Below are 25987 nucleotides of genomic sequence, written 5' to 3' on the forward strand. Positions count from 1 at the left end.
TGTCGCTCACCTTAGTAGTATTGCTGTTGAAGCAGAATCACCAAAATTATTCACTCAAACATCATTTAAAATTTCATCTTATCACTCTGCACTGGTACTGTCCCTCAGATCTTCAAAGGCTTTTCATCTTCTCATTAATGTGCTTCTCTAGCACACTGGCTTTCTCATATTGTGACATTTCCCATTTCAGCATTGAAAATATTAATGTTTGCTAGAATTTAGCTTCAAGTCTTAACCATAAATCATTACTTGATAATGCACTGAATTGCATCGCTGCCTAAGCATGTATTCTTCATTCCTCTGTAGAACAACAAGCAAGATGGGATGCAGCCTCTAGCCAGGACTGTACCTCAGTTAGTATTTCAGATAGGACCCACCCAAGGGCACAAAAAATTCCTTGTAGAAGAATTTCAATCTTCTGCTGCCATGTCTAACAGAAAAACAAAAAATAGAGAGTTTTCACTGAGTTGGGATAGTTGATAATACAATGATATAAACCCCTTTTGTCAGTGAGCAAAAGTATCCTGGTAAAATTCTCAAACTCAAAATTAACAGGTCCATTTTACAGAAAGGTTTACTTTAAAGCAAAACTTACAGAAAATTCTGTATGTCTCTCTTATTTATAAAGAGAACCTTATTTTCTTGTCTTTGTCTTATTTGTTGCATAATCTTTGTCACTGCTTTGTATTCTGATGTTGTAAAAATTCCAGGTGGGCTGTTTGAAGCACACCTCTTAGCTCTCTTAATCTGCTGTGATTACTGAAGACTTCTAGTGCATTGTCTTTGCATCCTTGCAACAAATAGGAATCTAAAGATGGACCTGGCTCTAATCAGGGCTATAACCATGAAATTACTAAATTAGCATGCTGAGGGGAGCTTTAGACTTATTAAGCTCATTTTGAAAAGAAAAGACTTATCTAAGACTGCAATGAATGAAACCTGTGAGTGTAATCCCTAAATACCAGAAAGTTTGTACCTTTTCACCTTGGGATCAGGACGTGGCTGACACTGATGGAGTCAGGGCAGCTCTGGGTTTGTTAGCTCAGCCAGACACTCGGCTTTGTGCACAGCAGTTCTGCTTTCTCTTCTGTATAACAAATTCAGTGTGAGAGGGACTTGGAGGAAGATTTCCTGTAATAGAAAAACCCTTCTAATTACCTTTCTCTTTAAGGAGATGCCAGATACCCATTGCTTGGCCAACCCCTGCAATACAATCCATCTTTATTACGTGGACAAGTAACAAGCCAACAGGTATTAAAAGAAAACAATCTAATGAAAAAAATAAAAAGCCAAACAATTCAGGACTACCATTACAACCACCTAGAATAGGTGTTATTGCACTTGGAGAGTAATTGAGTGGAAGGTGCTTGCTTTGCAATAAGTTTTATTCCATGTCAGTACTCCCCATTGTTCTTGTTTGTTGTATTAAAAACTGAAAAACATTTATCTGAATTTTGGCTTTTAGGCACAGTGTAGATGATGGATTTTACTTTTAAGCAATTCACTAGCTAATTAAAAATCTAAAGGGTTTAGACCCTTTGCTAAAACTATTTTCTTTTATTCAAGTAACCATTTCTAAAAAAAATACATGTGATAGTTTTTAAACAAAGAGTGGGTTTGTTCCTTTTAAGAAAAACAAACCCAAAGTATTTGTGTTAGCAAAGTTGAAAAGTCTTTCCCTCTGTTTAATTTTTGGGATACACAAACCCCCTGCCTCTACCTTGCTCAGTTCCATCCAATGCCAGCTAGAGGATGTGATGGCTGGGGCAGGGGGATGTTTTTCCAAGATGATTTAAGGTGATTTTTTTTTGCCCCAACATTGCCTCCCTTTCTTCTGTAGTGAAGGATTGAATGTGCCTAGGATTATCAAACTCAGTAACTAAAATTGAATGTGAAAAATCTTCTCTGTCCCATGGTAGTGCAGGTTATTTTCCAGACATTGCTCTGCGCTGCTTGTCACTGAGCTGACTAGGAATTTTAAGGTACTGGTGGATTGTCATTGAAGTCCTCCCTTTATGTCAATCTTTCCAGTGTCAACCTGGAAACAGACATGGAAACAGGGGAAAGAAACCAGCAAAGAAGGCTGCTTCAGCAGATCTTGGTGCAGGAGAACCAGGTATAGAATTGCTGACTGACACAGTCCTCCAAAAAATTGAATTATGGTGATGGGCTGGGAATGTACAAGAAAAGCACAGGTGAGAAGGGCCAGAGCAAAGAGTATTGGACAGAAATCGACATGGCAAACATTGGAAACATAAGGATGGAGAGGAAGACATGGAGAGAGGGGAAGAGGGAAGTTAAATGGGAAAAGTGTAGTTTTGAAGGCTGGAGAAAAGACCAGAGAAGTTTAGGATTGGAGAGTACTAAAAGAAAGAGCAAGTGTATCCGTTTACTGGGCCTAAGTTCTATGATATTGATACATTAAATATTAAATATACACACCCCTGCCTCCTTTTACTGGCCGAACAAGTGAAATCAGACATAAACCACAAATTAGTTTGTGCTCTTTGGTTTGCTGGGTTTTTTTTTAGTTTTCCATTCTAGTATATTTAAGCACATGGATGTGGGAGACATACTAGGAGATCTACAGATTATCTCATTGGAATTGGTAAAGATGTCATCTTTTATTATGAAAATAAAATAAAATCTGATGACATCTATCTTAATACCTTCACTGAGAATTTTTGCTACCTGCTGTCAACTCTTCACAGAAAGTTACAGAAAAATCAGTTTTTCTAACAATTTAATGGAAAGGATTTTTTTTTGAGGTAAGACAGACTAGTTTTTTGGCATGGTGATGTGTGAAGCATTACCAGGCAAGGCCAGTGAGATGCTACAGTGAGTTCTGAAACCTGCTGCAAAATTTATTATATCCCCTCTTTGTTCTGAGGACCCTCTTTGTATTCTCAGCTTTTATTTGCACACTTGTACGAGTAAGCAGATTGTATTTGTAAGCAGCGCTAAATATGAGACCAAAGGCTCTCTAGAATATCAGGAAGGCAAATCCTGTGGATTTGGTATCAGCCAACTGGAGATACAAACATGAAATAAGTAATTTTTCATTTAGGATGTCGTATCATTAAGTGCAATAACCGATTTAGATTAATTGTGTTTCTTCTTTCAGTTGTGGGGAAAGTTCTAGAAATTACTGAGCTGCCGGAAGGCATAACTCGTATGGAAGCAGAGAAACTCTTTGGAGAACTGTTGAAAGTGGGTGCCAAGATCCGGTGGCTGAGGGATTCCCAGTGCCTGCAGGCGCAGCAGCAGCAGCGGCGGTTCTGCGGGGACGGCAGCGGGGGCCCGGAGCCCTCGCGGGCCGGGGACTTGGCGTCCACCTACACGGTTCTGGCCACCTTCCCCAGCATGGCGGCCGCGCAGAGCGCGCTCAAGAGACAGAGCGGCAGCGCGGTGAGCAAGTTCCGCCTGAGAACCAGCAAGAAGCACTACGACCTCCACGTCCTGGAGAGGGCCAGCTCTCAGTAGCAGTTACACCGCTGGACACTCGGCCTTTACTACTTCCATGTCCTCCCTCCTCGATTGGTTTGATGTCATGGGGTTTCTTTTCTCTTCATAGAGACTCCTGGGATGTTTTGTCACATGACATTTGCCATTGAAGAATAAATAACCCAGTGAATCCAGCAAGATGAAGAAAACAATTTACAGAGTTGCTCCCAGACAATAGCAAGGAATCATCTTTGCGACAGACAGCTTTCTGTAAGGAATGCTGCTGAAATGCCCCCTACTTTTATAGTAGTTTTGTTTTATATTTTTGAAATCTTGTATCAGATCCAAAGTTCTATTGTACAGCAGATGTTCATAAAAATCCATATGCAGATTTGTATTTTATAATCCCTTTTCACAGCCAGCACACAGCAGTCCATTCCAAGGCAGGAACCTGAGGATTGGTGGAGGGGAAAAGAGAACCATTCTCAAGGAATTACATTCATTTTTGAGCAAACTACCCAAGATCTTCAAGTTAACCTGTTCTTTGCCCCTTGTGCGTTTTTTCTTTTTTTCTTTTTTTTTTCCCTCTTTTTTTTCCCCCTTTCTACTTCTTTCTCTGTCTTTCTTTAAGAAAGGGTATAATTTTAGTAACTAACTCCTTAGGTCCTTGTCTTCTGCAATATAGTCAAACAATGTCAAAAGAAATTACAAGTTTGTACCCTTGGAGAATTTGGTTCTGATCCAGCAAGTTTAATAATTACTAGAAGGGGATTATGAATAGGTTACAAGGAATGTTCACTGAATCACATTTTAATATTTCTTTTTAACAAAAGTGTGAAGAAACTTTATGTATCTTCATACAAGTGACAAAATGTTTGCACTTTAATTGTGTTCCCACCAGTATGGGTCTCTTTCTCTTCCTTTTCACGCTAAGATAATTGTGTTTGGTAAGTGCTGGAAACCTTTTTAATAGTTTAAGTTTTCATCATTTGCAGATGCTCACTGGACATTAAAGATTCATTGCACATAAGTGAAACAAAACTTTTTTCAATTTGTGTAATTTGCAAGTCTGTACAATGTGTGCTGATGCAAGCCTTTTTCAGTTCAAAAGAATAAATGTTTACAAACACAAACTTTTTCAGTGCACTTGTTTAAGCTTCTAGGAGTCTTCTGAAACCTGGATGAGCTCATATTAATGGCTGGAATCCTTTCAAATGTGAGAAAAGAACTTGAACCCACAAATATTAGAACCTCTTAAAAAACCACCTGCTGTTCCTCCTCTGGCATTTATGTTATCCAGCCCTTCATAATATTTAAATGTTTCTCTATATAAGTAAAAAAGAGAAATTAATCAGATGCTGTAAGGGACTGCTCCTGATTTTTTTATTTTTAGCTGAGGAACTGATTTGGTGTGTAGACAAACAACTACTTGGTCACTTCATAAGGCTATAGTTTTGTGCATTTGTGACTTCTGAAAGAGGAAACTCAAGGTAAACTTTGTGTTTAAAAACACTTTACAGAGGGTAAAGGTGAAGAATTAAGGTGCCTAAACCAGCATTAATTTTCATTGTTTATACAAATTATTCTATCCCTGAACACCCAAACAGTGATTAAGTACTTGGAGGAAAACTTAGAAAACTGACCTGTCTGGGAATAATGTAGCCTAATTAATTCCTTTTACGGTACTTGAATTTGTGAAATGCTGTAGCAACAGGTATTTATTAAAGGTCAACTTAGATGCTCCCCTAAAACAAAGGGGAGGATGTTAACCTTCAAGTCCCCAGATAAAAGACAAATCTACTCATTCCAATCTGCTTTTCTAAAAGGATGGTGCTTGGCATTGAAGTTGTGCTTGACTGAGGATGTATTTCTTGCTGCTCCTCAGGCTGGACTGCTGCAGTTTACTGCACCCAAAGCCAAAGTTGGTAAAAGCCCCAGTTTATCAATTACCACCTCCTCTGAATAGCACAAACAATATGACTACTGCCTGCATTCTGTCACTGCCTCTTGCTGACTGCCATGCTAATTTAAGATTATGGTTTAATCCTGTAAAAGTAGCTAAGAGATTAAAGGGCTGTAGGGACAGGTGTCTCAGCCCAGCAAGGCAGCTGCCTCCCATCAATAACTCATTCCACAACAAGATTCTTCAGATGTAGAAGGGTAGGCAATAGCTGAGAGCTTCCATCTATTCTGAATGACCCTAGCACTAAATTTGCATCAAATCAAACCCTTTCCAAAGGATGCTGCATGGCTTGCTGCATTTCATAAACTGTCCTCGTAATAAACAGAGGAGAAAAAGTAAAGGGTGGTAAGCATGGAGAATGCAGCCCAAACAACAGAAAGGGAGGGATACACTGGTTAGGAACAAGGCACAGAAAATATTTAATTTTTATCAAAGTTGTTGTAAACTTGAATGCAAGTTGCCCTAGAAGAAAAAAATTAAAACATAGAACAAGCCAGTCGTATTCTAATGCAGAAACTGACCCTTTCCAGTTAGGTCTGCCATCCTTTCTGAGTATGTTTTACTCTGTGTTAAACAGGGACAGTTACATTATTTTATCTGGATGTGTTGATATGAACCACACAGGTACAATTCACAGGACTTTGGCACTGCCAGAGGCTTCTGATGTCTACAGTGGGCAAAGTATTAAAGTATTTTCACTTCACAGTTTTGCTTATTCCTGGGTTTGTGCTATTTCATACTTTCTCTAATAAACAAACAGGATGCAAACTCATCTAACCAAGACAGTTTATACCTTCCTGGCCTTTATACCCTTCTGCCCCTTTTGGTTCCTTAAACCACATAAGCCCAGGCACTATGTGCCAAACCTCTGGAATTGCACTTGTTCCACGGATTTGGATCACGGTCTAGAAAGCAAATAAAAAGCATTTCATGCATGTAATAGATGCATGTAAAATACATTCTTGTGTTCTCAGCAAATCTCTTAGTACTCCAGTGTATTTGAGCTTCTTGTCATTTACCATTAAAGCTATTTTTAAAGCAAATAGTGGCAAAAGGAATTAAGTGGGGACTTCCATTGCAGCAATGTAATATGTTTTGTTTTACTTGAGAGCATGTCTTAACTTTTAGAACTAAGGAAAAGCACTGGAAGAATAAGCAGAAAAGCTGAACAAATTCTGCCATTACCTACTCCACCAAAAGCTACTATTTCTTGATTTTAATTACCGCACTTATATTGTAAAATTCCTCCCTGAACTGTGAACACTTCATATCATTTCTGATATTAGTCACAAAGATAATTAAAACTTAAGAATAAAAATTTAAGCCCCATATTTTGAGGACTCTCCAAACTGCATGGGCCTGATGCTGGAGTTGGGTGGATCATTCCAGCATACCCTAAAACCTCCTCACAGCCACAGGCTGTGGCTGCTGTATTTTGGTAAGGCAGGGTTGGTTGGGAACAGCATCTTGCATCTTCCCTGACATTCCTCCCTGAGCAAGTGTCACCTGTTCTAATATGAAATGTTTTTCTTTCACTCACATACACTTAGAAAACTGACATGAAAAGGAGCAGAATGTCTACGAAGACAGAAACTGTGCTTTGGTGTACACAGGCTGTAGTGCTTGGGTGTCTCCACCTGCAATCACCCCAACCCTTTTGTAGGACACGCGATGTTTGAAGATCTGGGTGGTACAGGGCAGCTGTTTGCAGATGGGGTTTTATCAAAGCACCAGAAGAACTGTAGCTCAATGAATCCAATAAAGTACCTGGGAACACAACACACCTTTCACAGGGAGAATTTTTACCCATTTCCTATCTTCTTGCAAGCCAGTTCCCTCTCAAGGTGGAATGAATAGTTGTATTCTCATCCTATGACACTCATTTGTGCCTTAAAACTTCACACCTGACTTGTCTGTTGTTTTGAGTTAACCTTGTACTAGCTTAGATGCCTGAAAGGGAGTCAAAATTACAACTTTCTATAAATACTATTTAGCTCCATGATATTACTTTTTCCACATAAAATTGGTGCAGGTTTCAAGTAGTCATCCCTGAAGCAAAGAATGTTTAGATAAAGCTTTGGAGAAAACTGACCAAAACACTTTAAAGTTACAGGTCATTTTAGCTGGATTTTTTATATATTTCTAACTATGAAAGGAATTATTTCAATCCCTTCAATGTTTCTACAGCCTGGTTTTCATGAAGGTTGATGCACTGCCTCTTCTCAATGTCCTACTCCTATTCACAGTTAAAACATTTTGGGTATTTTGGCTATTGATGTCAGTAAGTATAAAATTAAAGTGCACAATGTTAATGTGACTTCATTTTGGAAGCGTCATTTCTTGGGTGTAGACCAGAACCCTTAAAAGGGCCTGATTTTCAGAACAATCTGAAAATTAAGTCCCTGTAAGTTATCTTATTCTAGAACCTAAGAAGACCAAAGTCACCATTCACATCAAAACCTTCAGTGTAAATTAAGTTGCCTCTTGGATTACTTGAAAATGTGTGCAATTATGTTCTTAACCACCATGTGTATGAGCCTCCTCTTACTTCAGAGTCTGCCTGGTGTCTTCAGACTTGTAGGGCTGGGGTTTGGCCCTGATTCAGTTCAGCAGCCCTCACTGCAAGGTTTATGTTTTATCCTGCTTGCAGCTATTTGATGTTTCGCAATGTCTGTCAAAATCTGTCGGGTTGAAAGCAGAATTTACTGAAGACGTGATTAAGCATTAAAATTTGGTCCAGGACACAAACACATCAGTGTTTGCTGCTATTTTTTCCTTTTCCAGTCTCACTGGTAAAGCTCACGCACTGAGTCATTACATGGGATGCTTGCAGCTGTAATGGACTGTGCTGCACTTGGGAAGAGAAACTGGAATGTCAGATGAGCCTGGTGCTGTAAACCAAAGAGCTGTAGAGGACAACCTGTGCGTCGCTGGCACTTGTATGCTTTTAAAACTGGAATAAGTTATAAAAATAAACTGTGTTACTGTGGATAATGCTTAACAGTGAGATTCGTTCTTAATTCAGCTCCTGTGTCCCAGTTAACTGGGAATGTGAATTAGCTGGGGATTGATGATGATCCACGGTGCTGACAGCAGTGGAAAGTTTCAGACCCAGGTGAACAGAGGTGGAAGGCACGCTCAACGCTGGCTGGGTATGCACTGACTTCAACACCAAGGGATCTGTTACACTTGATCTCCCAAAATTACTTGAGAGCTTAAAAAGAATGTTTACAAGCAGTATTGCACATCATACTTCAATGACAGTGGCCTCAGTTTGAACTTGAGAGGGAGACATTGGCATTCTGCTTTTTTTCTCATATCCTAATTTCTGCCCTAGTTGTAGGGTTAATTAGCTTTGCCCTTCTTTGGTTTTCCAATGTAGTTAATAAGAAACATCATTATTAAGTGTGCTCTGATAGTCTACCACGCTGATTTATACAATCTGGGAAATACACCAGACCTTAACTCCACAGTTGCTCACATTTGCTGACTTTTTACTTGGCTTAAATTGATACCTTTGATTTGTTAATTAACTGCTGATTTAGGGTGAAATAACAGTGAAATTTAAAATAGGAATTCTCTAATAAAGATACTTTCCATTTTAATCCAGATGGATGTGTCCTGGTTTTGGGGAGAAAAAATTATTCTCTTAGAATGCAAATTACTACCTCACATTGTTTCCTATGCCAATAACTGAAAACACACAAGACATCCCCCTTCAAAGAACTGAATCCCAGGTAATGCTCCAGCTGTCAAACTACTTTTTCTCAATAAAATTTTCTACTTACTAGTTAGTTATCCTGTCTTTTTTTAGGCCTACAAACTGCAGACCTCTGTTGTTTCCAGACACACCTGTGCTAAAGGCTCTCAGATGAACAGCAAAGGCATATCCAACAAGTCAGTGACCCTACAGTTGGAGAATGCCACTTCTAAAATTGTAGTTATTTGAGAATGTAATATAAATAATTCCTGAGGATATAAGAGATTGTACACCTTCACAAAAATTACATGTCCAGTCAACAGTAAGCCCTTCTTTTTCTTCCTTGTTTCAAGTGGTATCGAAGAGTTTGAAAATCATATTTGCAAAACATACAGTGTTCAACATTTCACTCACCCTTCTCGTGAAATTTGGCTTCCAACGTAGGGTTCCAAATCAGATGCAGTAAATGCAAACTACAGTTGCTGGAAATGCCAAAAGAATTAGTGCAACACATCCAAATGTATTAGAGAATTCAAGATACACCTTACAACCTAACCTCCTCCTCTACAAGCAGCTGTATAACAGAGATGTCTCTCTGTTAATCTCCAAAAACAAATTTAGTTTGATACTATCCAACCTTTGGCATTGCCCTTAAATCTGTTTTGTATCATAAAGAAAATACAAAAATATCGATTTTTTTTTTAAATCCATCTCAGAAACATGTTCTGATGGTATTTCTTTAAGAAACTTGCAGCAGCACGACTCACATGCAAAGCTTACCCGGTGAGGATTACTGTGACACAACTTCCACACACTGCATCTTGGGAGAGGTAAAACAGATTTTGCACACTGTTGTCAACACTGATTTGCTTCCTTTTCACTGTAAGTCTATAGGATTTTTTAGTCGTTATTATCCAGTTACACAAGGTACAACAGTGAAAGATTTCCAGACTGAGAGACTGTGTGTTTTCTGGCCTTTCAATATTTGAGTACCTGCCTCAGCAAGTTACCAGTACACACAGTCACAGTCCTCATGGTGTTTTAGAAAAGCTCAAGTGATGTGTTCTCTCCAAAATGTTATCAACAGAGCACTTGACATCAACAGTCTTGTCCTCGTTGCTGTGAAATGTCTGTTAAGGAGTCCTCTGCCTTGCTGGCTGCGCTGTGCCAGTCCCTCACAAAGCCTGGGAGCACGGAGGATGTCCTGGCTTCACCTCCTGCCTCTCGTGGAGGATCTCTGCACACCATACTCTATTTCTGTTCTGTTTAACGTAAGAACAAAACATAAGAACAAACATGTTCCCCCATCACTTTTGCCCCCAGTCATGTGCTTGCTTCCCCCAGGGTGGGTGCTGGAGCAGGGATGGCTGTGGCCATCGGTCCTCCAGCCCCGGGTGCAGGAGGTTCTCCTTATTCTGACAGCTGCCTCACAAAATCATGAATTGTCAGGGTTGGAAGGGAGCTCTGGACATCACTGTCCAACCCCCTGCTGAGGCAGGGTCACCTGGAGCAGTGACACAGGAACGTGCCCAGGTGGGTCTGGAATGTCTTCAGGGAGGGTGACCCCACACCCTCCCTGTTCCACCCCCAATGCAAAGCTCTTCCTCGTGCTGAGGTGAAATTCCTTGTACTTTAGTCTATGTCCATTGCTCCTCATCCTGTCACGGGGCACAACTGAAAAGATTCTGGAACCGTCCTCTTGGTACCTGACTTTGAGATGCTTATATTCTATTTGAGGCTTTTATTCTGCATTACAGAACTACACAGTCAACTGGTTTAGAAAAGACCTCTGAGATCATCGAGTTCAAACTGACCAAACACCATGCCAACCAGGCAAGGTCCCCGGCAGTGTTTAAGGAAGGACTGGACGTGGCACTCAGCGCCACATCCAGTTTTTCTTCAAAGACCGAGAGGAACCGTGACTCCACCACCTCCCTGGGCAGCCTGTTCCAATGTCTAGGCATCCTTTCTGAGAAGAGATTTTTCCCTGATGTCCAACCTAAAGCTGCCCTGGAGCAGCTAAGGCCATGTCCTATGGCTCTGTCGCTGGCTCCGCGGGAGAAGAGCCCGACTCACCCCAGGCTCCGCCCTCCTGCAGTTGTAGACAGCACTAAGGTCCCCCTGAGCCTCCCTTTCGCCAGGCTGAGACACCCCCTCAGCCGCTCCTCACAGGACATGTATAAACGAGATCGCCTGTCAGCCTTCCCTTCCCTAGGCTAAACACGGCAGCTCTTCTCGCCTCTCCTGACGCCCCGAGCCCGTCTCGCAGCGGGACAGCGAGGGGGCGATGCCCGCCCGCGTCGGGACGCGGGACCTCTGCTGCAGCGCCAAGATGGCGCCGGGCTGAGGGGGGCGGGACTCGCCACCGCCCCCCGCGCGCCATCGGGGAGGGGGCGGGCGGGCGGGGCGCGTGCCGCGCGCGGCCGCCAATCAGGGGGCGGCGGCGCCGGGCGGCGCGCGCAGGCGCGCGGGGGGCGGTTGGCGCGGCGGCGGCGCAGGCGCGGTGCCGGTGTCGCTGAGGGCGGCGGGTCCCGGCGGTCCCACGATGTGGTTCGGCGGCTCCGTCCCCGCCGCCATCGCCGCCGCCAAGGAGCGCAGCTCCGTCTTCGTCGTGTTCGTGGCAGGTACGGTACGTCCCGGGGCCGCCCGCTGCCCCCCGGGCAGGGCCCGGCAGTGCCTTCCCGGCTGTGTCCCGCCCGCCGCCCCTCCCGCCGAGCGGGATTTGTGCTGTGTCAGCTCCAGCCCGCGGTGTCGGTGTCCGGCCCCCGCCCGTCCGCCTTGTGGAGCGGAACCGCCCGTCCGATGTGTCGCCTTCTCTCCGTTCTGCTCTTGTGCACTGGATTCTCGCCGGTGCAGCTCTCCGGGCTGCTTGTTGTGTTTTGTTTCCTTTCCTCGTACCGACAGTGCGTGTTTCATAACACTGTATTTGGAACCTGTAGGAATTCACATCGTCTTGTGTACTCTGCCTTTCTCTATGAAAAGATTTCTCTATGAACGAAAGAGGGACACAGTCTTGAGCTGCGCCAGGGGAGGTTTAGGTGGGATACTGGGAGGAATTTCTTCCCAGAACGGGTGGTTAGACATTGGAAGGGGCTGTCCAGGAGGTGGTGAGCTCCCTGGCAGTGTTTAAGGGAGAACTGGACGTGGCACTCACTGCCGTGGTCTGGTTGACAAGGTGGTGTTTGGCCATGGGTTGGACTAGATGGTCTCAGAGGGCTTTTCCAACACGACTGGAACTGTGATATTCTGTGATTAGACAAGCTCTTTAATTTTTGAGCTTTTGCGTATCTCTGTGTGCGTTTTTTCTTAAGATTTTACTGTTGCCTTACGTGCTCGTGGCTTGTAGTTTTTCAGGTGCCTCATGAAACAACAACGTTGAGTGTGTGAATTAGGGTTGTTCCCTTAAGAGCTGTTGAACTGTGGGACTCACGTGGCTTCAAGAAGTTCACTCCCAAAGGGGATGTGAACAGAAAAGTGCAGTTAAATTCCTTTGCTGACACAACTCTCCATATACTTGGAGAACAGCATTTTCTGCTGGGTAGTAAACGTACTGATAGAAATCAGGGTCTTGTCAGACCACAGATTGGGCTGTGTTGGTGTTGGAGTAAGGGACGGGGTGGAGCAGTTCATGAAGAACTTCAGCCCTTGGGAAAGAGTCACATTGCACAATTTGGGAGGGACCCCATGATGGAATAGTATGAGGAGTCCAACCCCTGAGAAGGAAGGAGCAGCGGAGACAAGGTGTGAGGAACTGACTGCAGGAAGGGTGGGGAGGAGATATGCTTTTATTTCCCATGATCCTGCTCTGATTTTTGATTAGTAATAAGTTAAATAAATTTTTCCCCAAGTCAAATCTGTTTTGCCTGCAGAGATTACAGGTGAGTGATCTCCCTGTGCCCTTATCTCTTCCTGTGAGCCTTCCATTACATTCTCTTCCCTGCCCAGCTGAGGAGGGCAGTGACAGAGGGGCTAGGGTGGGCCTCTGGGTAGTTCCAGCTTGATACATGTATCAGGGAGAAATGCTTGTTGTGACTTATGTCCAGTACTTTTTATGAAACAAAAGTTCTGCACAAAATGGGGCCCATTAGATTCTGATGTTGACAAGGTGAGTGTAGGAATATGTAGATATACAGGGGAGAAAAATTTATGGTTGCAGGGATGTAACCTAGTTTTGTCATTGTGTCTGCTGTGAGGATTTGTTTTGTTTGTTCTTATAAGCCCTGGAAAAGGCAGAGTGTGACTTCAGCCAGGCACATCTCTGAAATGGAAGAGTTGGAGAGTTCTGCTGACACCTGGTCCACCCTGGGCACCGTGGGATCAGGGCAGCTGACCCATGGCAGAGCTGGTCATGAAACTGTTCTGTTACATGTGCTGGGAAAGGGAGCTGGGAAGCCCAAGAACTTTCTCACTGTGTGTGGAAGCAGCTGTTTTTGAAGGATGTGGAGTGCTGGAAGAATAGTCTGGTTTTGTGTTAGCAGAGATTGGGTTTGTTGTTTGGGTAGAAACACGTTTCAAACTGCACAGTGATGGTAACTTTTGAGCCTCTACACTGCACACTTCCCACTGGGGACAGGCATCTGAAAGCACCTGGAGAACAGGCTTTCTGCAGTGTTTGGTTCTGTGCACTTCATCCAGTAATATCTATGGGAAAAAATAATGAGAGAAATTAAAAATGTAAGTTCACTATCATATTGGGGCGGCCATTGTGGAGGATATAGCTATTAGGTACAGTTGACAAAAATTAGGAAATTCTAATTGGACAGATATGTCCATCTGTTTTTGGTTTCTGCCACCATCTGCCTGTCCCTTTCTCCCTCTCCTCTGCACTTCACTTACATTTTCTCTAGAAAATGAAGAAATGGATTATTCTTTCTGCTTCTAGAATATTTTCTAGTCAAGCAAGGAATAATGTGGTTATTTATCTTAAAAATGAGGTGGCATTTGTGATTGTAAGTGTACATTGTTCAAGCAGGTTTCTCCTTCAGTGTTTTTGCTTGCAGCCATAATCCCAGCATTTTTAAGCTCAGTGTTTAAAACCTTCATGGCACATTCTGGTGACAGGATGGTGTAAGGGTAAAGGTCCTGTTGAGCTCATGGGAAGTTGCAATAAAAGGGATTGCTCCATTTTCCCCAGAGAGCATGAGGTGAAGCAGATCTGCCTTAGGAAACTGGTTTGAAATATTAAGGTGAGATGTTAGAGGCCTCTGGACACACCAGGTAAGGGGGTTTGTGTTTGGGGAACGCATGAGTTACTTTGTGGCATCAGGTAATTGCCAGCAGCAGTTTCCCTGTGGTGCTGCGCTGGGAGAGGATTCCTGACAGTGAAACGGGTCTGGCAACACAGATGCCCCAGGGGATGGTGTGAAGTTGTGTCAGGGGAGGTGCGGGCTGCGTATCAGGAAAAGCTGCTGTCCCCAGAGGGTGTTGGGCAGGGAAACAGGCTCCTCAGGGAAGTGTTCAGGGAGAATTTGGAAAACACTCTCTCAAAAAGTACATGGGAAGATTTTTGGGGTGTCCTGTGCAGGGCCAGGAGTTGGACTCGATCTTTGTGGGTCCCTCCTAAGCCAGGATATGTTATGATTCTTTGAATACCCCTGGTATCTTGTTGGTAGCTGTTCTGCAGATGATTTTGTAGCCTCCAGAGTTAAAAAGCCTTTGATCTTTTGAGTCACTAATCTAAAGTTAATAGTTCATTTGATACGAAACCTCCTCTGTTCTGATGGAGGTGTTGCAGATTATTTTATATATTTCCAAAGGTTAGACATGTTTTCTGATCATGAAAATACCAGGCACAAAAGGTGCTTTTCAGAGTGAAAAAATTATTTTTACAAAATGGTGATGTGCACACATAAGCTGTTTGTTAGTTATTTGTAGCCAAGATGTATCAAGGCACTTTGCAAGTTAAATAAGTGAAATGATGAAGAGGAGGAGGTGAATGGTTTCATGTCCTGGCTTCCTGGCATTTCCAGAATGGCAATGCTCTCTCAGTGAGTAGCTGTGAAATGTTGGACATGGAAAAGTAAGTTGGGCTTATCTCTCCTTCTGAAAGGGAAACACTTCCCTGATGACTGTGTACTGAGGGGAATTAAAATCTTCTGACAACCTGTGATGGTTTTGAGTAAGTTCCTCATACAGGAAGTAAATGATTGCAGAAAAAGTCTTGTCCAGTATGTGAATCACTCGAGAAATGATCGATGTTTTCCCTATGTAGACCTACCTGATCAGATTTAAGAGACAAGGAAGTGTGACTGTGCGTTGTTTACAGATCATTCCACTGAGTGAAATGATGTTTTTGTTTGAGGAAACAAGAAATCTGAGAGTTTTGGGATCTACAATTTTGAGGCTGTTGTGCTGGCTCAGTGTTTAGCAGAATTATGAATTATGTCAAGTTCTGTTGCACTTGACCTCTTGACTTTTCTGATGTTTTACCTGTGACCTGGCAGTTTTGATTTCAGGATATAATTGCTGCTACAAACTGTAATAAATGAACCCTAACCCCTAAATGAGAAAGGGTTATCAAAACAAAAAGGTGTATGAGAATAAGCAACTGTTCAGTGGGTAGTCACAGTATTAATCAGTGCATCATGGCACAGAGCTTTGTAAAATGTGAGCTATCAGCATTTTCAGTCATCTCTCAGACTGTACTGTGAGCAGCCTCTGCCCTGTTTGTGTCTTTCAGCATTCTTTTTCCTCTAGCAGTTGGCTGTGTGGAAAAGTTAGCATTGGGCAAGTATTTAGATATTTTTAGTAGCCTAATCAGATGAGCAGATGTCCTTTTGAAACAGTGTGTGGTGAAGCAGCTGCCTGCCTGTGAGCATTTGGAAACAGGAGAGGAGACCAGGCCGCTCTGGGCACAACAGCTGCATTGACCACACTTGGAAGCACTGCACTTAAAGCAAGAGGAAAGGTTCCCACGTAAAATAGCCTAAATATTTGCTTGCTTATGCAGAAGAATAATAATAGAGGTAGATACTTTCTTACTTGTTCCAGTAATTGCTTCCAGAGAAAAATTGAGACGTGGTTGAAACCACTTTTCCAAAATTGTATTTTTGATACGTGGCCCTGTGAGAGGCCTTGTGACCAGATAGCAGCACTTCACTGGGAGATTCCACATGGAACTCCTGATCTTTAACAAGTCAAAAATATTGCATGGAATGGCAGCTGGGATGAAACAAACAAGTGGTTTGTTGTTGTCACTGAATAATGGACTACTATACTTCTATACTTGAGACTCGGATTCTTCATCAAGACTGCAGTCCATTCCAAGTTGCTAGGAAGTAATACAGATTGAAGATAAATAAATGGTTGCAGGCCAGTGTACTTGTTGAAATATGGTTAATATTCATCAGAATCTATTTATTAACCCACACCCTCACTAAACTGGTGTTTTAGGACATAAATGTATGATTGATATGTTTCATCTGATTAAAATAACACCTCTGAATCTTTGGCCCCTGAACACCTTTTCAGTTTCTCTTATCCAAGTAGCTCCTCTGCATTTGTTATTCCTGTTCTGTGCTCCTCACACCTTTTCCTCCCCTTCTGCTGTTACTGTTCATGTCAGGAAGTGGAATACAAAACTAAGTTATAAATAATCTGCAAATAAATGTTTCTTGGTTTGGGGATTTTTTTTTACACTGTCAAACTGTGAAACCTTACCTGCTGAATTATGTATTTACAGAGAGTGGAGAACATAGGTTTACCTGCTAGCAGCTGATGTACTAATATGTAATTAAATTTATAATGAGGGGCAAGCAGAACATAGTTTTGACATATCAAAGTGGAGCAGCTGGAGTGAATTGTCTCCAGATTATAAAAAAAAAAAATTATAAACTGACTTGAAAATAATTCACAGAGTATTTTACAAAGGTGATTCCAAGGGATTGAAGCAAGGCTAAAATCAGGAAACAGCAATTTGTGGTAGGTTTAACTCATGTGTGTGCTGTGTCTTGCAGGTGAAGATGAACAATCTACTGAGATGGCTGCAAGGTGGGAAGACGAGAAGGTGACTGAAGCTGCATCAGATGGTTTTGTTGCTATTAAAATTGACACCAAAAGGTTTGAGCCTATTCTGATTCTGTCTCTTATACAGTCTGTCATTGATGGTGATGAGAGTAAGAGGCTTTTGAAGTCCTCACCCTGGTTTGGAGATAGTGTAAATACAGGGTTCCAGAGCAGAAGTTAATTCAGTACTCCTGGAGTCCCAAAAGCCTGAGAAAATATCCAAATTTATTGTTGTGTTCTGTACATACTCATTGAGTATTTCAGACTGTATTCCAGTACTAGTAATAGAATGCTTGAGGTTGCCCTTTCTCAACTGGAAGAGACACAAAAATGCTATTAAAAATGATGTAATAAAAAAATGCAAATGCTAGAGGCAGTTCTTGGTTTGCCAAGTCACATAATGAATTAAAAACCTTTCATGAATTCAGAAAGATAAAAATCTGTAAAGCCCCAGAGAAAATGTTTGCCTCCATTGTAACAGATAGAATGAGAAGCATTTAAGCTCCTGGGTAAATTACTCAGCTGTTTTTGTTAAGTTTGTGTTCCAGTCCATGTACACAAAGTGCACTGACATTTCCCCAAATGGTATTATTTTGAAGTGCTCTATAGACATTTTATTAGATTTACTACATTATTTGTGCTCAATAGACTAGATTTCTTTTTCCTGATTTGCCTCTTAGCACTGCTTTCCTAATTTTTATGTAGTCAACTATGATAACCAAGGATTGTCACCATGTCAACACTTTTGCAGAATGTTAATGATAAGATGCAATGCAAATTTGCTTTTAGTGTTCTCTCAAGTATTTAAATAGTTTTGTAGGACAGTTATTTTTATGATGAAAGACTTAATCTGAACTTGTTGCAAAATGAGCTGCTCCTAAATGAATCTTTTCTTTTAAACAGTGAAGCATGCCTGCAGTTTTCTCAAATTTGTATCCTTTGAGATCTGTTTAGATGCTACATTATGATTACATTATCTTTACAAGTTAATACCCTTCTTAAGACAAATACTTACAAGCAACGTTATTGAAAATACTTATTTTGGTACAAAACTATGCAATAAACTGTAGTTAATAGATGCCATCTGTGTATTCAACTAGCTGTCAGTTATTAGAGAAAGTGAGCAAATTGGGGTTTTTATGTTAATCCTATGTAATTCTCTAAATAGAAAATCATCTAAATCTTTATGTAATCTAAATAACCTGTTGGTCCTACTAATCAGTATTAGAAAACAAACAAAAAATGCTTTAAATTATGAGCTGGGGCTCAGAGGTGCAGAGGAGGAACAAGCAGTGGCCTGGGTTCTGTCACATACACAGCTGTGAAGCCAGTCAACCCCTGCCTGCCTCAAGGAGGTCACTGCTTATGGTTCATTAATTCTGTACCTTAACTTGGGTTTCCTTCATGCTCTGGAGATTTCATTACTGTCTACTTAAGATGTTGTCTGACACTGAAACAAAATATTCTCAAGTCAGTGCATAATCAGTTCCCTGAAAAATTGGGAGAAAAATACTTTGGCCTAAACCAGTAAAAAGAAAAGAAGAAAAGCTTACCAGTTGCATGAAATGTTTGCCAGCCTCTTTTTCTTTCTTCCTCCCTTGGCCCTGGCTGCTGGTGAGCAGTTGGAGATGAGAGCACTGGGCTAGAAGCTCCTGTAGGAAGGAGGAATGCTTTGCCCTGGAAAGTTACTCTGTGTCAACTGCTGTCATTCACCGCCCTTAACTGTCCCTGTGCAGATCCCGTAGTGTGCGTCCCGTCCAGCTTTTTTATAGGAGACAATGGAATCCCTTTGGAAGTTATTGCTGGCAGCGTTTCTGTGGAAGAGCTTGTTACCAGAATCCATAAAGTCAAACAGGTAATGCTGACAGGCTGGATCTTCCAGATGGAGCTGGTCATGCTCAGGACAGGGATTGCCCTGGCCCTTAGCTTGTGCCTTTGGGAAAGTAACTGGTGGAAGTAGAACCAGTGTTTTACTTGTTCTGTCCTTCCAACAATAAAATCTGCAACCTTGAGTCCAGGACACAGGTTGGAAGCACTGTGCACGTGTGCTGCATTAATTTTTGTTTGGTTTAGATCACCTGTGTAAACCCACAGTACTGAACTCTGAACTGGAATGACAAAATGTGACAACTCACCTTTAAGGGGATTACTCTTCAGTTTATAACGTAGTTATGTAATATTGTTCTGTAATGTGGATTTATAACGTTATACACAAGTGTAGATTGCTTTATCACTTTGATTTCAAGTGCAAGACTAAAAGTAGAAAAAAATATGAAATGCATGATTGTTCCATACTCAACAATACGTGGTAGTTCTAGTTTTGTATTTTCAATAGGGCTGATTCTTCAATAATAATTCAGTCTTGATGTTTTAACCTGTGAAAAATATTTGAACTTTCATAGGCTCCGTTCTCTCTTCTCCCAATTTCTTAGATGCACACAGGGAAAGGGCGGCCTTTGGAAAATGGCAGTCAGGCATCTGCTCCCTGCCCCTCCTCTCAGTCTGATGGTGCTCCAGAAAGTGCAGACTCTGGAGCAGGGGTTTGTGACTCTGCTGAGGCTGTTATGCCTGAGACAATAGCATCTTCTGCTGGTAATGGTTAGTGTTCTTGCCACCTCAAATGCCAACCTCATTTGCTTTGGAAATGGTTTTTCTTCTTAAGTTGTTACATGATGGTATATAAAAGGCCATATATTGAGCAGACTCACTGAGGAAAAACTTGGGATATTCCAGAATGCTTTGTGCAAGTCTAGAGGGAAGGATAACTTGTCATTCTGCTTAGTTTTAATACGTGAGGAATCTATGGTTTATAACTCAATAAAATTGTGTATGCTTTCCTGAAAAAGGATTCAATTAAAGCATTTTTTGGCTTAGTAACTTGAAACCAAATTGTTGACGGGGGGAGTCTAAGTAGCAGAACCTCATATCTCCTTAAGATAATCCCAGTTGCTGCAAATTGTGGGTAGCAATGAGCCTAATAATTGTTACGATAAGAAATGCACCTTTTCTTTTTTTCTTATGCATTGCTTTCTTGTAAATCCCTTGAAGATGAAGCAAATTCAGGTCAAGCAAGCCAGGAAGCAACTAATTCTGCAGATGAGCAAGCAAATGATGCTCAGCCTGTGAATGATCTTACACTCAAAGTAGAAAGGCAAGTCTATTTTTACAGACTTCTTAATGTGTTGTGTTTGTTTCTCAGAAGGCAGTTTTGTTGGGTTTTGGGTTGGTTTGGGGTTTTTTAACAAACACGTTTAATTACAGGATTTTGGTCTGTTGTCATCTGGCAAATATTTGTGGTCTTACTTTCTATTACATGTCTCTGACAATACTAGGGCTGATACCAAACCAGGTTTTTAATTAATATAATTCCTCATGTACTTTGAAAGAAAGAGATAATCTGGAAAACCTTTGATATGACTTCAGTAGAGGAGATATGTTTGCTGCAGGTTCTTGAATTAATTGAAACATTGAACTCAAAGCACTGGAAACTGGTGTAATAAAATGCCAACCTATGTTTTGTATAGAGATGTCATCTTATTTCCTCTTGTTGATTTGATGACTGTTTGTAGTTTAGGGATATTGAAAAAGTCAGTGGAATCCTATTCTGAGACTTGTGTTACGATCAGTGAACAGTAATGTTTTGAGCTCAGTTTTTTGAAGTATGGTGATCAGAAGCACCTGGCTCAAAACATGATTAATTCATTATTCATTGTTTTTAAATACAGGATATTGTTTATAAACTTGTTTTTAGTAAGATTGATACTTGAAATATCCTGTCTAAAACCATAATACATGTTTAGATAATAGGAATATTTATAATGCTAAAATATACTTTAAATCTTTTTCATGCTTATTTTAATTTTCTTCCAAAGTTATTGGACAAGAGGTATATTTTTTACTTACCACTGATAAGACAATGCAGTCAGTATTTTAATATAATTATCAATGTTCCTTTTTAAATAATGCATAATTTATCTACAGCCATTTTTGCAAGGGGGAGAAATAGGCCAAGCTCTGTGGTAATTACCACTTTCTTTTGAACAGCTACCATACATTTTTCTGATTATATGACTTTTCACTTTGGGTCATGCCTGCCCTTTCCCCAGACTTCAAATATTTTGGGATTTTATTATCAATCTGTATTGGGAAATTTACTTTGTTCTTTTAAGTCAGTCTTTATTCTGAGGCATTTTTCTGGATAGCTGAGACAGATGCATATGCATCTATGTCATGGCTATATATTACTTGTAATCCATTTTAGGAGGTGATGTGCAGAAGAAACCAGATGGCTTAAATGGCTAAAAAGAGATTGAGATTTAGTGCTTCTGTTACCACAGATCATAAATAGTATTTGCTTATTGTATATCTTCATAAGTTTGTTCAACAGTAAGAATATGTAGGATTCTTCATTTAATGAGTGGAAAAAGGACAAAAGGAATATGTTAGAACTACTCTAAAGTGAGAAAGGAGGTGGTGAAATCACCACTGCCCTTTGCATGGATGGTGCACCCGCATGGGAATGAATCACTGCTGCTACAGCTCATTTTCATGTGTTCTCCTGGGTTTGCAAATGCTTCATTAACATTTGAAAATACTGCAATGATAAGACTTTTCACTCTGTTCTTAAATTTAGGTTAACAAAAAAGCTTGAAGAGAGACGAGAAGAGAAAAGGAAAGAAGAAGAACAGGTAACACAAAAATGTAAAACCCCTTGCAGTTGCAGGTTTGTTTTTTTAACCCTTCTTTGAATAAATGTTTAATTCCTTCTTACACAAACATACTGCAGTCTTTTCTCTTGCCCAAGGCAATTTTGTGGTCCAATTTTTATATTTCTCTATTCAGAAAGAAATTAGGAAAGAAATTGAAAGAAGGAAAACTGGTAAAGAAATGTTGGAGTACAAAAGACGACAGGAAGAAGAATTGACTAAACGTATGTTGGAGGAAAGGAACAGAGAAAAGGCAGAAGAGAGGGCTGCTAGAGAGCGCATAAGGCAACAGATTGCAATGGTAAACTTTGCATTTGGGAAGAGAGTTTGCTGCTTCTCTCTCTCACAGAGTACTAAAATGATACATTTTCTCATTTGCTGGGGCTTTGTTCGTTTTTCAATTTGGAATTCTGTAGTCTTGTATAGTAACGATTTTTGTGTTTGGGGTTTATGTAGCATTTCCTGTGTATAAAAGGAAACTTCTGCTTTCATTTTCACAATTATTTTCTATCTGAACAAACATTTCTGTCATATTGCTTGAGCCTAGTGGAGAATTATCATATAAACATAAAATTAATGGCAATTTAGGCATGGTACTAAAAGAGAAGCACAGAGAGTATTTAACTTACACAAGAACACTGCTCTCAAAATGGTGAGGAGGATTATTTTCCAAGTTAGTATATATGTGTATGTGCATATATGGATGTAAACAGCTGATAACTGAAATTCTTCCTCATTATTAGGGTTTGGTATAGAACACTCAGAATTGCAGTCATGTAACTTGTCATAAGATTTTTGCCTTTATCTTCCCTGGAGTATTGAGCTTGCATGGGAAGATCATCTATTGACAACTGGTTGTGGGAAGTGACTCAGTGAGAAGTGTCATCTTGGCTAATGACACAAGATTGTGCAGTTTGGCACTAAATAATTCTTTTCAGTTCCACTATCTTTTCTCCATATGGTCTATTTGTATCTGTGTAGTTGGTTCATGAGTGTAGATCATAGCTGTCTGCTTTAATGAGCATTAAGCAACAAGCTATGTTAACAATTAAGGTTTCTCTTTGATCCTTCCACAGGATCGTGCTGAGAGGGCAGCTCGCTTTGCAAAATCGAAGGAAGAAGCAGAAGCTGCAAAAGCTGCAGCTCTTCAGGCTAAACAGGCTGAAATAGAGGCCAGAAAAGAGGCAGCTCAAAGGGAGCGAAGGTGAGTTGCAGTAGAGACACAAGTGTGTATTTTGGGGGAGAGAGGTAAAGAAACTTTCTTAAGAGTTAATGTATCTCCTCATCTCTTGACCACATGCCATGTTGAGCTGTTAAATAGTGACATTAAAGGTAGCTGTTTACATGAACATGATGCTCTTTGAGAGCTTTCATCCTTTTGACATTCATGATCATGAAACACTAACCACTGTGTGTTATTTGAGTTAGATAAGAACTTTTTTGTGTCTGAGCTTTGATTTAAATACCAGTATAATGGAGCTTGGTAGGGTACTAGATAAGGTGAGAATGCCAAAGATTATGCCTGGACATAATGACTGGATAGTGTCAGCACTGCTGGGAAGCTTGGTGCAGATCCAGGGGCTGTGTGTGGATGGCTTGGATTCAGCAAGGCTGGGTTGGGGCCATCAGCTGCCCAGGTCAGAGCTGTCTCCTGCTTTGCCCAGCACTGCTGGTTTAAGAATTATCTGAACCTATGGGCACCTTATATGGAGTTATGGAAGAGATGCATTGTGAGAGATCAGCAGGTGGTTTTCCACTGTGAATTCAATCTTACATCTGCACTGCCCTAGGCAGGATGACTGTCCCTCTCTGCCACATTTCAGTACTACCAAGCTAAAGGCCCAGGAGCCTTTGTCTGTAAGTGTTCGTGTCCTGACTGACCCCAATACCTGTCCCACAGTGCAATAGCCAGGATTCAGTTCCGCCTCCCCGATGGATCTTCCTTCACCAACCAGTTCCCATCTGAAGCACGGCTAGAAGAAGCCAGGCAGTTTGCTGCACAGGTAGTATGGGCATTTTGTTTCTCAGCTATGTGCTGATTATGATTTGGTGAGCATCAAGTAGTTGTTGAAGGTGGTGGAGTTGTCATCAACTCCTTTCCTTATTGGGTATTTGAAGGGAGTTTTGGTAGCAGCCTTCTCCAGTGCCACCAACTGCTGCAGTGTGTCGTTAGTAAGATATAGAGAAAAATGAGGATATTTCATATCCTACTCTGAGGATGATTGATAGTTTGATACAAGACTCTTGTTAAGGTATACTCGGCTGGCAGTTGAGTATAAATACGCAGTTGTTTGAAAATGAGCAGTTATAAATAAAATGTTTTCTTTATGTGCTTCACAGACGGTTGGTAACACTTACGGCAATTTTTCACTGGCGACAATGTTTCCCAGGAGGGAGTTTACCAAAGAAGATTATGGAAAGAAGTTACTGGAACTCGAGTTAGCACCCAGTGCTTCAGTAGTGTTGCTGCCGGTAGGTGTTGGGTCTTGGTGTGTTTGATTTTTCAAACAGCAGTACAGCAGCTGGATATTTGCTGTTAGTCAGCCATTATAGTATTGGGTTTGAATTTGGGGATTTTCTTTGTCTAAACAGATTGCAATATTACTCTAGTTTTTGACAGGACTGATTTGGAGAAGTTTCTCTGAAGCAGATAAATGGTGACATAGATACTTGTCTAAGGTATAACCAAGGTTGTTCCTTTGTGTCTGCTGAGCTGCTTAGAAAGGATGTGTGAAATACTCTGTCTACAAGAGCACACTTTCATACCTGACAGGTCTGCTTGGTGTGTTCATGACAGGCAGGAAGACCTGCGACTTCCGTTGTTCAGGCTTCAGGCAGTGATCTGTGGAAGTTCTTGGGCACAATCCTTTACCCCCTCTTAGCGGTTTGGAGATTCATTAGCAACTTCCTGTTTACAAGCCCACCCCCCTCCCAGCCCTCTGTGAGATCAGCTCATCAGCAAGACCACTCCGCTCCCTCAACGTCGGGCAGCATGGAGCAGAGCAGGTAAGGCAAAGTGTTTAAGGCACCTGTTTCTCAAGCTTCTTGCTGCAATTGCTTTGATCTTGTACTGGGGAAAGGAACTTGCAATTACACAGTAGGAAAAGCATCGTCTTGCAGTCATTTATGAACTACAAAGGTGAGCTTCACTTCAGCTGATACTGTTTGCAAGATAAAAATGTTAAAAATGAGATATCAAACTGTTACGGAATGGTTGTTCAAGAAACAGAAGCAGATGAAATCTGGTTTTGACAGGTTTTGTATTGCCTAGAGAATGAGATCTCCCATGTACCAGGAGAGCTGCTCAGCTGTTTCTGGTGAAGAAGCCACATACTGCTTCAATGACAGGGAAAATGAGAGTCTGCCACTCTGTCTGACTGCTAAGTGACAAATTTTCACCTGGGTATTGCTTCCCAAGGAAACTTTGGGAAGAAAACTACTATTGAAGATAAGAGACAGATGGATGATTTGTGTTTATTGCATTTGCTGCTTCTCTTGTGTAATTATTACTGAGGAAACTGTCAAACCTCACTGTTATTTGTGCCCTAGGCAAGCAGTCAGGAAACGAGTAGTGGAAAAGCGGGGGGAAGACTTCAAAAAAGAAGGCAAAATATATAGACTCAGGACTCAAGATGATGGAGAAGATGAAAACAATACTTGGAATGGAAATTCTACACAACAAATGTAGTTTTGAGTAACTGCAGTTACTATCTGGCTGCTTTTTTTTTTCCCTTCTCTTCTTTGATCTAAGTCGACTAAAGCTTCTGGACAAGTGGGGCTTATTTTACACTGACTGATTTACTTAGTTCTTATTCCTGGTGGATTATGGAATAAAGTCACCTATGTCAGAAAAATCAAGTGGGTGTAGGTGAAACCTAGTAAAAAGACTGAAAATCTCCATCAGCTTTCATAAATATTGCCCTATGCCATAGAAAGGCACTTTTTACTCTATAAATGTTCTGCTACATAAATTTAAGGGCCAGATATATTCATATAAAGGTCATGGTAGACAATAACTGATTAAAATGAGGGTTTCAGAAGCACTATAAGTAGCAAATCAGGTAACTAATTTATGTTTAACTTTTTTCTTGCTTCTGCAACTGCAAGCAAAACCTTGTAGTTTTTAATTCCCTAAGCACTCAATAAACTATTTTCCAGAAAACATGACTG

The 25987-nt window shown here is 41.1% G+C and overlaps 2 protein-coding genes and 2 long non-coding RNA genes across 14 annotated transcripts in view; 2 read left to right on the forward strand and 2 right to left on the reverse strand.

Moving 5' to 3' along the window:
- R3HDM1 (R3H domain containing 1) overlaps nt 1-4577 on the forward strand; it is a 77901-nt gene extending 73324 nt beyond the window's left edge. For 8 of the 9 annotated variants that reach the window (XM_053947124.1, XM_053947123.1, XM_053947128.1 and 5 more), the window contains 3 exons: nt 1172-1251; nt 2032-2116; nt 3125-4577. In XM_053947124.1, the coding sequence (XP_053803099.1) occupies nt 1172-1251; nt 2032-2116; nt 3125-3483 (524 nt within the window). In that variant the 3' untranslated portion in view covers nt 3484-4577. The remainder of the gene's footprint in view (nt 1-1171; nt 1252-2031; nt 2117-3124) is intronic. The other variant, XM_053947125.1, reaches the window with a different exon arrangement.
- On the reverse strand, nt 50-11478 carry LOC128790434 (uncharacterized). 2 transcript variants are annotated; one of them, XR_008431754.1, is made up of 5 exons: nt 11184-11478; nt 9888-10369; nt 9522-9589; nt 977-1131; nt 50-430 (listed from the first exon to the last, which is right to left on the reverse strand). It is a non-coding gene; the product is annotated as an uncharacterized LOC128790434 (long non-coding RNA). The 2 variants fall into 2 exon arrangements; XR_008431753.1 differs by lacking the exon at nt 9522-9589.
- A 108-nt stretch (nt 11479-11586) lies between these two features.
- Nucleotides 11587-25981, forward strand: UBXN4 (UBX domain protein 4). The gene is made up of 13 exons (XM_053947070.1): nt 11587-11731; nt 17063-17165; nt 18015-18043; nt 18848-18966; nt 19544-19709; nt 20160-20262; nt 21745-21799; nt 21954-22118; nt 22894-23021; nt 23718-23820; nt 24158-24289; nt 24615-24823; nt 25367-25981. The coding sequence occupies exons 1-13, from the start codon at nt 11653-11655 to the stop codon at nt 25503-25505; spliced, it is 1530 nt and encodes a 509-aa protein (XP_053803045.1). The 5' UTR covers nt 11587-11652; the 3' UTR covers nt 25506-25981.
- LOC128790396 (uncharacterized) lies at nt 16249-24634 on the reverse strand. 2 transcript variants are annotated; one of them, XR_008431736.1, is made up of 3 exons: nt 24584-24634; nt 18497-18763; nt 16249-16377 (listed from the first exon to the last, which is right to left on the reverse strand). It is a non-coding gene; the product is annotated as an uncharacterized LOC128790396 (long non-coding RNA). The 2 variants fall into 2 exon arrangements; XR_008431735.1 differs by lacking the exon at nt 24584-24634 and having other exon boundaries at nt 18497-18561; nt 18665-18841.
- Nucleotides 25982-25987: the final 6 nt, after the last annotated feature.

The sequence above is a fragment of the Vidua chalybeata genome, chromosome 7, assembly GCF_026979565.1.
Source record: "Vidua chalybeata isolate OUT-0048 chromosome 7, bVidCha1 merged haplotype, whole genome shotgun sequence".
NCBI lineage: Eukaryota > Metazoa > Chordata > Aves > Passeriformes > Viduidae > Vidua > Vidua chalybeata.